At 41.9% G+C, this 12814-nt stretch overlaps 1 protein-coding gene across 1 annotated transcript; it reads left to right on the plus strand.

Moving 5' to 3' along the window:
* The first annotated feature begins 670 nt into the window (after positions 1–670).
* Positions 671–8397, plus strand: LOC141121937 (uncharacterized). The gene is made up of 9 exons (XM_073611694.1): positions 671–765; positions 1844–1971; positions 2058–2181; positions 2298–2395; positions 2475–2681; positions 2771–2992; positions 3073–3279; positions 3409–3502; positions 4666–8397. Exons 1-9 carry the CDS (start codon positions 696–698, stop codon positions 5910–5912), a joined length of 2397 nt encoding a protein of 798 aa, XP_073467795.1. The 5' UTR covers positions 671–695; the 3' UTR covers positions 5913–8397.
* Positions 8398–12814: the final 4417 nt, after the last annotated feature.

A 12814-nucleotide genomic window follows, 5' to 3' on the forward strand; every position in this document is an offset into this window, starting at 1 on the left:
ACTTTATGTTGTATATGAATTTGCACATGGATCAGTTTACTTCATTTATTGATAAACACCATAAGATGAGTGAAGTAGGTGTAAAGTGGAAGCAGTAGATCTGCAGAGAATATTATTTGAGCCCCTAGCACTTTATATATGAATGTCTCCACATATTTTAGTTTATTTGTGATGATTTATGTGCACACACAATAGGACAGCGCTGTGACACATAATGCTCTTCTAGTTGATAAAGGGAATACTTACCTTTGTTACAGCAGCAGTCCGGTATAAGTTATTTTTGTAGGTATTTGAGTTGTTACACATAGCGCGGGTTTTATTCTATTTATATTGGTGACATCATTGTCCAAATCTGGGGATCAGGAGCCATTTCCACCCTTTACTCTCGGCTGGGGTTCTTTGTATCCATATAACAGATGTTCTACATGACTAAATCTGTCTCCCCCCCGAGCAGTAATATATTTCTATCCCCCTTGGTGGGAGTGGAGATGACCCATCTATAAGGATATACAGTACATACACACACAGCACAAGGCCGTGTTCACACTACGAGACATTTCCCAGGGCTGCAGTTCCTCTGAGCTCCACAAGATGGTGATCTCACTTCTACCCAGACAGGAAGACTCTATGGAATACAGACAGGAAGTGATGTCAGATACACACAAGACAAAGGACATTACATAGGAAGTGATGTCATGCAAAGACAGGAAATTCCACATGGAATTAATTGGAGAGAAGACACTGCTGGATCTGGCGGCAGAGGAGGTAAGATGTAGATTAACCCCTTCAGGGGGATCAGTTGATGATTAATATATCTTTATTCCAAATCTGGCCATACATGGTTCAGTTTTATTGTTCATCCAGCGGGATGAGAGGAAGAAACTGAAGTGATTCCCCCATCCACACATTGGAGGGGGATGGGGGAATCCTCCCCGCTGCACTATTGTATTCTGACAATGGGGGGCGCTCCTCCGCTCTCAGAATACACAGATCAGTGATGAAGCTATTGGCTGCAGCCGCTGATGGAGTGACTTTTATCCGGCAGTGACCACACATGGATGGAAATGTGACCGATCCCTGCTGAACCAGCTGAATTTCCATGTCTCTATGGTCACCATAAGTGACTTCCTCCCCTCCCCCTCACATTATGTAAGTCATGCTGAGATCATCTCCCATTGGCTGAGCAATATTCTCATTTGTCTCTGAGCTCCTTCTTGCTATTCCTCGTCCTGCCTGTTGTTTCCTTGGATTGATTTTCTGTGTAGTGACCCCGGCTTCATCTCTTGGATGCGCTCGTCTGTTGCTTGTCCTGACCTTTATCCTGATTCCTGGATCTCCTCCTCATCTCTCCTCCATATCCTCTCCATAGTTAGGACGCACCCAGGAACAACAATTTGTTTGCATGGGAGCCTCATATAGAGGGCCCCTCAAATCTCTCCATACTACAAATGTCCATAAATTCAGATTCTATATGTCCTTTTGTAATCACACTTACCCTACATTGATCTCACAGTTCCTCCTCCCAATGTCCCCCCAACCAAAGCCAGAGAATCCTATGACATCACACTAACCTCAATGCTCATCCTCCCAATGTTCCTTAATCTGGCTTTATTTTTCTGATGCTCTTAGGATGTGGGTGGATCCTTGGCATCCTCACTGGCATCCTGCATTGTATGTAATGATGTCAGAATGCCTGCAATAAGTGTTTAATTTGCATAGTGTGGGGGTCCTGTGTGGGTAAATTATAAGTCAGCCTGAAGTGGGGCTTTAATAAAATGGAGACCTGAATGGTGAGGTGAGGAGGATTCTGGGAATGTCATTTCATTTTACTATTTGTGTTCAGATCTAGAGTTTTCCTCCTGTGAAGTCTGGAGATCATATGACCATCACATTGCCTCCACCTCCCTCCCTGATAGAATAGAGAAATACAAAGAAGATTCTAGAAGTCACCAGAGAGATCATGGAGGAGAGGTGAGCGGTGCTGGGAATTCTGGGACATTATCCAGTAACAGACAAGGCATGTGTCTGGATGGTGACTGTATCATTGTGTGTGTCAGGTTCCTATAAGGTGTCAGGATGTCACTGTCTATTTCTCCATGGAGGAGTGGGAGTATTTAGAAGGACACAAGGATCTCTACAAGGACGTCATGATGGACAATCAGCCGCCCCTCACATCACCGGGTAAGAGGAGACTTTATTGTAAAGGAGAGAGCAGTACGGAGGGTCCACCTAGATCCCCCATCATCTGATAAACACATAGAAACAATGTATTCAGTCAGTGTGTGTGTTTCCTACAGATGGATCCAGTAATGGGAACCCACCAGAGAGATGTCCCCGTCCTCTGTATTCCCGGGATTCCACACAGGAAGATCACACCATCCCTCACCATCATCAGGTAGATGATTGACAATTATTGGTAGTTCTGATTTATACACAGCATGTTTGTTACAATTAATGTTTTATTAAATATTCAGAGTGGAAACCTCGGGGATGATAATTATGATGTTAAAGAAGAGTATAAAGAGGAGGATGAGGAGTATGGAGTGATGGAGGAGTTATCAGAGGGAAACAAGGATATGATGGAGCCACCTAATACCAGGAACCCACCAGAGAGATGTCCCCGTCCTCTGTATTCCCGGGATTCCACACAGGAAGGTCACATCATCCCTCACCATAATCAGGTAGATGAGGAACAATCACTGATAGTATCATTAGGATCTGTACATTATCTGCATTGTTACCATTGATGTCATTTTTATTCTATATTCAGAATGGAATCCTGAGAGATTCTAAAGTTGAAGTTAAAGAAGAGATAAAAGAGGAGGATGATGAGGATGGGGTGATGGAGGAGTTTCTAAAAGAACACAAAGATCTGTACCAGGACACCATGGTGGAGCCATCCAGCTACAGAAACCCACCAGAGAGATGTCCCCGTCCTCTGTATTCCCGGGATTCCACACAGGAAGATCACACCATCCCTCACCATCATCAGGTAGATGATTGACAATTATTGGTATTTATGATTTATACATAAGTGTGTCTGATACAATTAATGTTTTATTATATGTTCAGAGTGGAAACCTCGGGGATAATAATATGAATGTTAAAGAAGAGTATAAAGAGGAGGATGAGGAGTATGGAGTGATGGTGGAGTTTTCAGAAGGACACAAGGATATGATGAAGCCACCTAATACCAGGAACCCACCAGAGAGATGTCCCCATCCTCTGTATTCTCTGGATTCCACACAGGAAGATCACACCATCCCTCACTGTTACAAGGTTAGTGGAACGGAGGTTATAAAACACAGACTCATGGAGACAATGTGTGGATGTTTTATGTGATGTCACAATAATAAAGATTATATTTTACAGATGATATTCTCTCTCATTTTCACTCACTTTATTTAGCATGGAGATCCAATCGATTTAGAATTTGAGGTTAAATCTGAAGAAGAAGAGATGTATGTGAAGGAGGAGCACAATCCTACAGAGATCAGCACAGGTGGGTCATTAACACTAAATACATTCCTCAACCCATACTGCTCACTGATTGGTCCAGAGTAGGGCGGGGACTGGGTGATATCAGCCTGTAATCCCCTGGTCACTTTCCTGAGCTGTGTTCCCCGTCCTGTATTCCTGTATTTCTCTCAGATAATCTTCCTTCTCTGTGCTGCAGACACAATTTATGTATCTAGACTGGATTTATGGACATTCTGGGGTTCATTGGGTAGTAAAACCTTGATTTTCACCATAGGCATTACTCAGCCTTGGCACCTGGGGCATGTACTTTGGGTCTTCTTCCCCATGTCTGGGTCTAGTAAGATCTCTGACAGAACAATTCTCCCAGGGTTACTTGCTCTGTTGTCTGCTGTCTGTGCCGGGTGGAGGGATATGTCTGTATAGTCTCAGACCCAAATCACTGAGTGCAGTCTCAGGAGATGGGAGGCAGCGGTGTGGGACCTCTGCAACTTGTCTCATGTAAACATTTAAGCTTCCACTGAATACCAATATTATGAGTCCTGACCCTTACACATTACATACTCCTGACCCCTGCACTATACACTCTATATTGTACATTAAATACTGTTGAGCCCTGTACTATATACTCTATGTTGTACATTACATCATTGTGAACCATACTATTTTAACTTTTGCATCCTATATGATAAGTTGTACATTGCATAAGACTCTTTTACACCCATTTCCTACCAGCTGGACATTTTATATCTAATGGTTTGATTGGAGCACAGACTTTTACATGTTGATAATAATGTGATAACATCATCAAACTTTGGAACCTTAAACAGAAAGTGATAATGAGGGAGGAGTCAATAACCCAATGATGGTGGTCTTCAGGATCAGTCCAGTCTTCATCTTGGTTGTTCTCCCCCCATCCTCACTCTCTGACCTCTTGGTGGGTCTCAGCCCCGCTGTTATTCATGACTAAATCATGGACTAAATAAGGAAGTGCAGGACTTCTTGTGTTGGGAAGATGGCAATGAGTGAGAAATGAACTGGTAGGAGATCAGAGGACCCATTTACTAGTTACCTTGAGGGGGGAATTGTAAGATCCTCAGAGACAAAGCTGTCTGATGTGGGCGGAGTCCTGGTTTAGGGGAACCAATCTGCTCATGTCTAGTAATAATCTTTTTATTTCTATTTTAGTAGATGGACGGGAGATGAGGAAAACCTCAGAGGATTGTCTCACTTTGTCTCCAGACTGTAAAGTAGAAGATGAGGACATCACACAGTATAGTCCAGGAGAAAACCCGACTACCTCAAATGTCCATCCAGCACCACACAGTGTAGATGGACCATCGTATTCCTCTTATCCTGAGGAACCTCAGACTGTGAGGGACAGTGCCGTCCTTCCAACAGAGAAGAGCTTTTCCTGTACTGAGTGCGGGAAGTGTTTCCATTTTAAATCCAAACTTAATGTGCATAAAAGATCTCACACAGGGGAGAAGCCGTATTCCTGTCCTGAGTGCGGGAAATGTTTTTCACAGAAGTCCAATCTTTACAAACATCAGAGATCTCACACAGGGGAGAAGCCGTATTCCTGTCCTGAGTGCGGGAAATGTTTTTTAGGGAAATCTAATCTTTACATACACCAGAGATCTCACACGGGGGAAAAGCCGTATTCCTGTTTTGAGTGTGGGAAATGTTTTTCAGACATGTCCAATCTTTATCATCATAAGAGAATGCACATGGGAGAGAGGCCATATTCCTGTTCTGAGTGTGGGAAATGTTTTGTAGAAAAATCAAAACTTGTCAGACATCAGAGGTCTCATGCTGTTGAAAAGCCGTATTCTTGTCCTGAGTGTGGGAAATGTTTTTCGGAGAAGTCCAATCTTTACAAACATCAGAGATACCACACGGGTGAAAAGCCATATTCCTGTCCTGAGTGCAGGAAATGTTTTTCAGAAAAGTCCAGTCTTGATAAACATCAGAGATTGCACACAGGAGAGAAGCCGTATTTCTGTTCTGAGTGTAACAAATGTTTTTCAGTGAAGTCCAATCTTTACTCACATCAGAGATCTCACACAGGTGAAAAGGCGTATTCATGTCCTGAGTGCGGGAAAAGTTTTTCACGTAAGTCCAATCTTGAAACACATCAGAGATCTCACACGGGGGAGAAGCCGTATTCCTGTCCTGAGTGCGGGAAATGCTTTTCAGTGAGGTCACATCTTTACACACATCAGAGATTGCACACGAGAGAGAAGCCATTTTCCTGTCCTGAGTGCGGGAAATGTTTTTCAGTGAAGTCCAATCTTAACGCACATCAGAGATCTCACACGGGGGAGAAGCCGTATTCCTGTCTTGAGTGTGGGAAATGTTTTTCAGTTAAGTCCAATCTTTCCAGACATCAGAGATGTCACACAGGGGAGAAGCCCCTTTCCTGCCCTGAGTGAGGGAATTGTTCCTCACTGAAGTCCTATCTTCCTGTACATCAGGGATCCCACACAACCTTTGAGGTGTATTAGTGCTTTGAGTGCGGGAAATGTCTTCTATATGAATGTTGCTGGACATCACAGCTCTCATGTGGGGAAGAAGCACACCCTGATATACACCTCTAATAGGATGAATTTATTTTGATATTCTGTAATGTCAGGGAATGACTTAACGATCATTTAGTCAGCTATATCGATCATTCAATCGATCGATGGACAACAGTGCCTCCAGTACAATAATAATTTATGAAAATTAACTAAGCTGAATTAGCTATTCTTGAGTTATTTTGCTCATGTCGAAATCCTTCGATTAGCACAATAAGATCAGGTGTCAGTATGGACTAAAGATTATCAAAACCAAATTCATATTTACTTAGAATAAGTCACTTTCCCTACACCACTAACAGTCAGATTAGGAGGATGACACAGACACTAAATGATCTTCCCAAAGGAATTAAGATATTCCACTAATACCTTGGTATATATGTTGGATTTTACTAAATAATTAATTTCTCCTCATAGACAGCATAACTATTGTAACTAGCAGACAATAACCTGTGTTTGGTGGATTCTGACTGTTATTCTCTGTCAGAAAGAATAAGCATTGAAATATGTAAAAGGCTAAGCCAATACAGCCAAGAGAAAAGAATATAATAATACAATTGAATTGCAAAAAAATATATAACTCTAGTGGTTATGTTATTATGAGAGAAATACTTACAGCAAGGATTACTGAAATTGTCCTAAACAAAAATCACAGGAGAATAATTTGTTATTTTTACCCTCAGAAGCAATAGCGTGGAATGCTGTAAATGGATTGCCTTAGGATGCCTGCCAACCAGATCCTTCAAATGCCTGCCGACCAATGAGTGGAGTTGCCTTCTCAAAATGGCGTTTAGCTATGTTGTGTGTCCTGGCTTCAGTGAAGTGTGTCAGATGATGAGTCTCCCTCTTGATGATGAGGTGTGATCCGATGTATCTATCTGTAGATGATGGGCATCTTATCCCCCCTGTCACCTGACTATCTATTTTTATCCAGTGAAGACAATACCCGCATAAAAGCCTCCAGAAACCTGGCCCAGAAGGTGTAACCTTCTTTCTGTTTGGTGTATCAGGTTATTATTCAATTATGTTTTTATACAAGCATCAGCTCCCTTGGCCACAGGGTGGCACTCCGATACTAGAAATCTTCATACTCAGATTGAATTCCCTATAATATTAACTCCTCTTTTATTTGATAAATGAATCATTTTTTTTTATAAAGGATTCAACTATGTTAGTTGGCCTGAAAACATAAAATGCCTTTGAGGGTCTGGAAGCTTTCTAATTTGTGGTAGCATCATTTAAATGGAAAAATTTTAACTAGAGAGAGGTGAAGTTTCATACATTTCAGTCCATAATTACAATATTGATGATACACATGAAAGAAAAAAAACTTTGCATATGTAGCACCCTCTAGTGTACAGTCTAGTGTGAAGAAAATGTATGTGTCTTACAATAGCCATGTGAGTCTGGTATTTGGTTGGGGTTACTGTAGGTCAGGCTGAAGGGCTCTACGGGTCAGGCCTCTGGTACCCCCCCCCCCAGTTCTAGAAGCTTGGAGAAGCTTTTAGAAGCTAGTGGGTGGAGGGGATAGGGCCATGATTTGTGTTTTTATGGGAATCTAGCCAATCCCCATGCAGGAGGCGTGGCTGGGTCAGCCTATAAATATTGTGGCACCTGGCCAGCAAGATGGGGTTGTAGTCGGGTGGAATATGGAGTGTTGAGGCCATCTCGTGTAGCCTGGGAGGTGACTGTGAGGACTCTGGCTCCAGGCTGGAGTTGAGGAAAGAAGGACAAAGGGACCTTCACTACCCTACAATCTCTTCTAGGGGACACCCTTGCTAGCATGGGAGGATCTGGACAGCACGAGGTCTGAACAGCAGTTCTCAAAAGGAGTTCCCAAAAGCAGGATTCAGGGACAGTGTGAGAACCTCTACACCCCCAAGGCCTAAAATGGAGGAGGCTGCCAGACGCAATATCCAGCAAGCTTTCCAAGGACAGTGCCACCAGCTAAAGCCAATCCCATGTGTTGGGACAGGTTACAAGGAAGCCAGGTGGGCTGCTATATTCAAGAAAGGGGACATAGAGCTTGCTAAAATTTCACCAAGAGGGCACAGAGCTCCTATAAGTGGAATTCTTTGCCAAATCTAAAGAGACTGTTGTTATTCTAGAGGGAATACAGTCCGGGATTTGCCATTTTTCAGAGTACAGAGTAAAGGAAGTTGTCCTCATGTTGTTTTAATCGAGTCAAGTTGGGCATCCCATAACTCCCATTCTCCATCCAAGTTTTTTTCCCAATAAAACAATAAAAACAAGCCCATGGACTGATTCTTTGTCTTTGTGTGAGAATTGGAGAATGTGTGTTGCCTGGCTGTGGGGGACCCAAAAATCAAGCGGCCCTCTAGGGGATAGAGCTACACATACTTTAAGGGCTCATGCACACGGGACATTTTTACAGCTGCTGTTAGGGTTGTCTGACTTTTTTTTTTTTTTAACTGCTTCTAAACGTCCCTTCATGTTAGCCTATGTGTCCATGCACACATAAACTGTCAGAGGCATTTGGAGGCATAAGCGTTTAGGGGCAGTAGAAAAAAACAGCCTGTCTGTAAAATCGTCTGATGCTGCTAAATGTGGCTCAACGCTGTTAAGCCGTGTCGAGTGTTTTTTTTTCTACATGTTCCCTCGTTGATTTGAATAGAAGTCTCACCAGAAGTTGGATCACAACGATCCGACTTGCAGTGCGACTTCGATCTTGAAGAGAAACTCCCACGCCAAAATGAAAAAAAAATCCAGTGTGGGGTCCCCCCAAGATCCATATCAGACCCTTACAGGCAGAACTAAAACTCCACCAATTTTGTGTTTTTGACAGTAGCTTTTGAGCATAAAAGATGCAGAAGTGTCCAAAAATGTGTGAAAAAGCATGAAAAAGCTCAAAGAAGCTTGAAAATGTACAAAAAAGATAAAATGAGCTGAAAGGAAGGTTTGTGAAAAAAGCTTATGTTTAAAAATGCTCAAATAAGCTTGAAGAAGCTCAATAAAAGAGCACAAAAAAGTACAAGCTTATTTAAGCTTTTAGGCACAGAGATAAAAGCTCAAACGCCTATAAAAGCAGCTTTTTTTTGAGCTGCATTGTTCAGCTCAAAAAAGGGTCTTTGTCTTTAATTAACTCATCCACAATGTGTTTGTAGTAGACATGTGCACTGACAAAGAATTTTTTCTTTTTCGTTTCATTCTTTTTTTTGCTTTTTTCGGAAAATTGGAAATCCGAAAACTCGGAATTCGGAAATCTTAAAATTCGGATTTTTGAATTTCCGAATTTCAAATTTCGGAAATTCAAAAATTAGAAAATCCGAAAATCTGAAAAAAAGAAAGAAAATAAGTAAAATTCGAAATAACAACTAACTAATGATAACTAACTATTAAATTGTAGGTATTGGAATTTCCTTTCAAATTTGGCTGTTTGTGAACATAACGAATACAAATTTATCCGAAGTAACGAATGCCACATCTAAACAAATGGAATGGAACAAATTAATAATAAATAGTATTAATAAAAATGTTTTATTATTGTTATTTATTATTATTAGATTGTTATGTTCCATTCGTTTAGATGCGGCATTCGTTATTTCAGATAGTTTGTAACTTCGGATAAATTCGTACTCATTACGTTCACTAACAGCCAAATTTTAAAGGAAATTCCAATACCTATAATTTAATAGTTATTATTAGTAATTATGTCAGATTTTCGAATTTTTGGCTTTTCATTCTTTTGAATTTTCAGCTTTTCATTCTTATTTTCAAATTTCGAAATTAAGACATTTGTCTACAAGCTGACTTGAAATCTTATTTTAGAAATTATAAAATATAATTTTTTCCATAAAAGTTCTGACATATATGTACCCTAGTGGCCCTGTACCCTAGTGTAGTGTTGACTTATCAACTCCAGGCCCAGATGTGAACTGCAGGTCACCATCACAAAGAAGAATAAGATGACCAATAATCCATATCCTTACCTCCCACCAAATAGTCTACATAAGCCGAAAGGGGAGGGGCCAGGTAGACCATGTGATATCAGCATGTGACATCATCAATAACCCTAGACACACTCCTGAGCCATGGAGCCTGGCCCGGGAGCTGAGAGGGGGACCTCAACGAGGAACACCGGACCGCACACACCAACACCCCGCAGTGGAGGGGACTTCTATAATGTTCCTCGTTGAGGTCCCCCTCTCAGCTCCCGGGCCAGGCTCCATGGCTTACCCCTGGCTTTGTTTTGTCGCACGGTCCCAGTTTTAGCTATCATGTGAGTAACCTTTTTGGCATGGCCCATTATGCCCAATTTCCCCCCTTTTCTGCTGATTTTGTTAGACCCATAAAACTATATTGCTTTTCATACATTTTTTATAGAATTTGGATGCATCCAGCTCTTGAAGAATGGATTGAAGTCCATGAAACGCAGCGTCGGGCCTACCTTTGATGCATCAAAAGCACATTGACCAATCTTCAGATGTTTTTTACTTCACATGACTTTTATCTTGTTGGGGGATTAAGATGCATAATTGTACCTACCCATGTCCCATGGTTGTATATACATAGATTTATTGTTTATATGCGATTATTTTATGTCTAATGTTTGCAATGCGTTTTTATGCCATGTTGATCATTGGTCCTTAATAAACATACATATGTTTGCACCTCTGTGAGTGTGATTGGGCTGCATCATGCGCACCTCATTTAAAGTCCCAACCTCCCCCCCTCTTTTGCACTCTATACACAGGACTGTATATGACATGTTCCTGACCGCCGCACTCTATACACAGGACTGTATATGACATGTTCCTGACCACTGCACTCTATACGCAGGACTGTATACGATATACTCCTACCACACTCTGGTCTATTAGTCACGGTTATTTCTAAACATCTGACCTGTAAAAACTTTTAAAGCGTCACCTATGAGCAATTTATGGGTACCGAAGATTGTTGTTTAGCACCAACACACACAGTTTTTTTCATTCAATATATTTTTTTATTATCATTTTTATTTTAACAGGAGTGCAGCAAGAAATGAATAAAATAGTATTTCAATTATTTTTTATTAGATTGTTATAAACATACAAAATCGTCCATGTCATTCCAAATACATAAATACAAGACATTCAGAAAAGAAGATACATATACAAAAACAAGGAAACAATGGATCTATCATTTATCATCCCCTCTCAAATGGCCATATTTCTGAAAATTTATAATCAATTTTTTAAGCGAAGAAATAAAAATACTGCATCCTTAGTTCCCAATCCCCTCTCCAAAACCCCTAAAAAAAAGGGGGGGGACCCATTTCCTTTCTACCCTTCCCTTTTTCCTTTCCTCTCTCTCTCCCTATCCCCCTACCCCTCCTTCCCTTGAAGTTTATAATATGTTTTTATATACATTCCACTCCCCCCCCAAACTCATTCCTTACCGTGAAGTGCCTATCCCCCAATCCTCGCCCTGATCAAAATTGTTTATTTAGTATAACACACTCCCCCACTCCTTCCTTATTTATTAAGTGCCCTTAAGTAATATCTCATATATATATATATATATATATATATATATATATATATATATATGTGAATCTGTGGTCCTCACGAACCCTATTTATTTATGACGTGGAGAGAATCCCATCTCTCAACCACCACTATATACCCCTAATAATGTGCACTCTTCATAAGGGATAGAGAAAAAAAAACTCACAAACTCTACTCCCCCCCCCCCCAAGGAAAGGGAAGGGGCCAGGTGCAGAACCTTAATTACTACCTTTGCTTCCCATATAACTGATTGGGTTTAACCTGGAAGCTGCGCTGAGAGGTTTTAGGAGAGAATACACAAAATGTTGGAGCTGTCTATATCTCCACACTTCCCATGGGGTCGTACCATACCTCTCTCACAGCTCCATTAGTGAGCACAAAGAGTTCCCCTTTAAGACATCTTTAAGCCTCAACTGATCCATTTTTGGTATTGATTATTATCTTTCCCGGTGGGAAAAATTTGTTACCTGTCAAGGGGGTCAAAGGGCTATTATGCTGCCATGATATACTTTTAAGTAATTTATCCCATACTCAAAATGTTTCTGCAGTAATTGGTGCCATTTCTCCCAAAAGGCCTCTATATTGCTTTGGGATCCAAATAATCTGGCCCAGAGCCGCTTTACTCACACTTTCCTCTAAGGACATCCGGTCTTCCCAACGGACTTTCAGAATGAACGGACTTTCCCACACACGGACAAGTCCGTTGATTTTGAACGTGACTCGGGTGCGACGGGATTAGAAAAGGAAGTCAATCTCGCCGCTTTTATCGGCGAGATTGAAACCTTGCGAGCCCCGTCGCAGGCATCCCAGGCCCTTAGGTCTGTAACTGTAAGAGGAACCCCCTACGCTGGAAAACCGGTGTGGGGGTCCCCCCAAAATCTATACCAGACCCCGATCCGAGCACGCAGCCCGGCCGGTCAGGAAAGGGGGTGGGGACAAGCGAGCGCCCCCCTCCTGAACCGTACCAGGCCGCATGCCCTCAACATGGGGGGTTGGGTGCTTTGGGGGAGGGGTAGGGTGCCCTGCGGGGCCCCCCACCACAAAGCACCTTGTCCCCATGTTGATGAGGACAAGGGCCTCTTCCCAACAACTCTGGCCGTGGGTTGTCGGGGTCTGCGGGCAGGGGGCTTATTGGAATCCGGGAGCCCCCTTTAATAAGAGGGCCCCCAGATCCTGCCCCCCCATGTGAATGAGTATGGGGTACATGGTACCCCTACCATTCACCTAGGGAAAAAGTGTCAATAATAA

This window comes from Aquarana catesbeiana, unplaced genomic scaffold, assembly GCF_042186555.1.
Source record: "Aquarana catesbeiana isolate 2022-GZ unplaced genomic scaffold, ASM4218655v1 unanchor235, whole genome shotgun sequence".
NCBI classification, from domain to species: domain Eukaryota; kingdom Metazoa; phylum Chordata; class Amphibia; order Anura; family Ranidae; genus Aquarana; species Aquarana catesbeiana.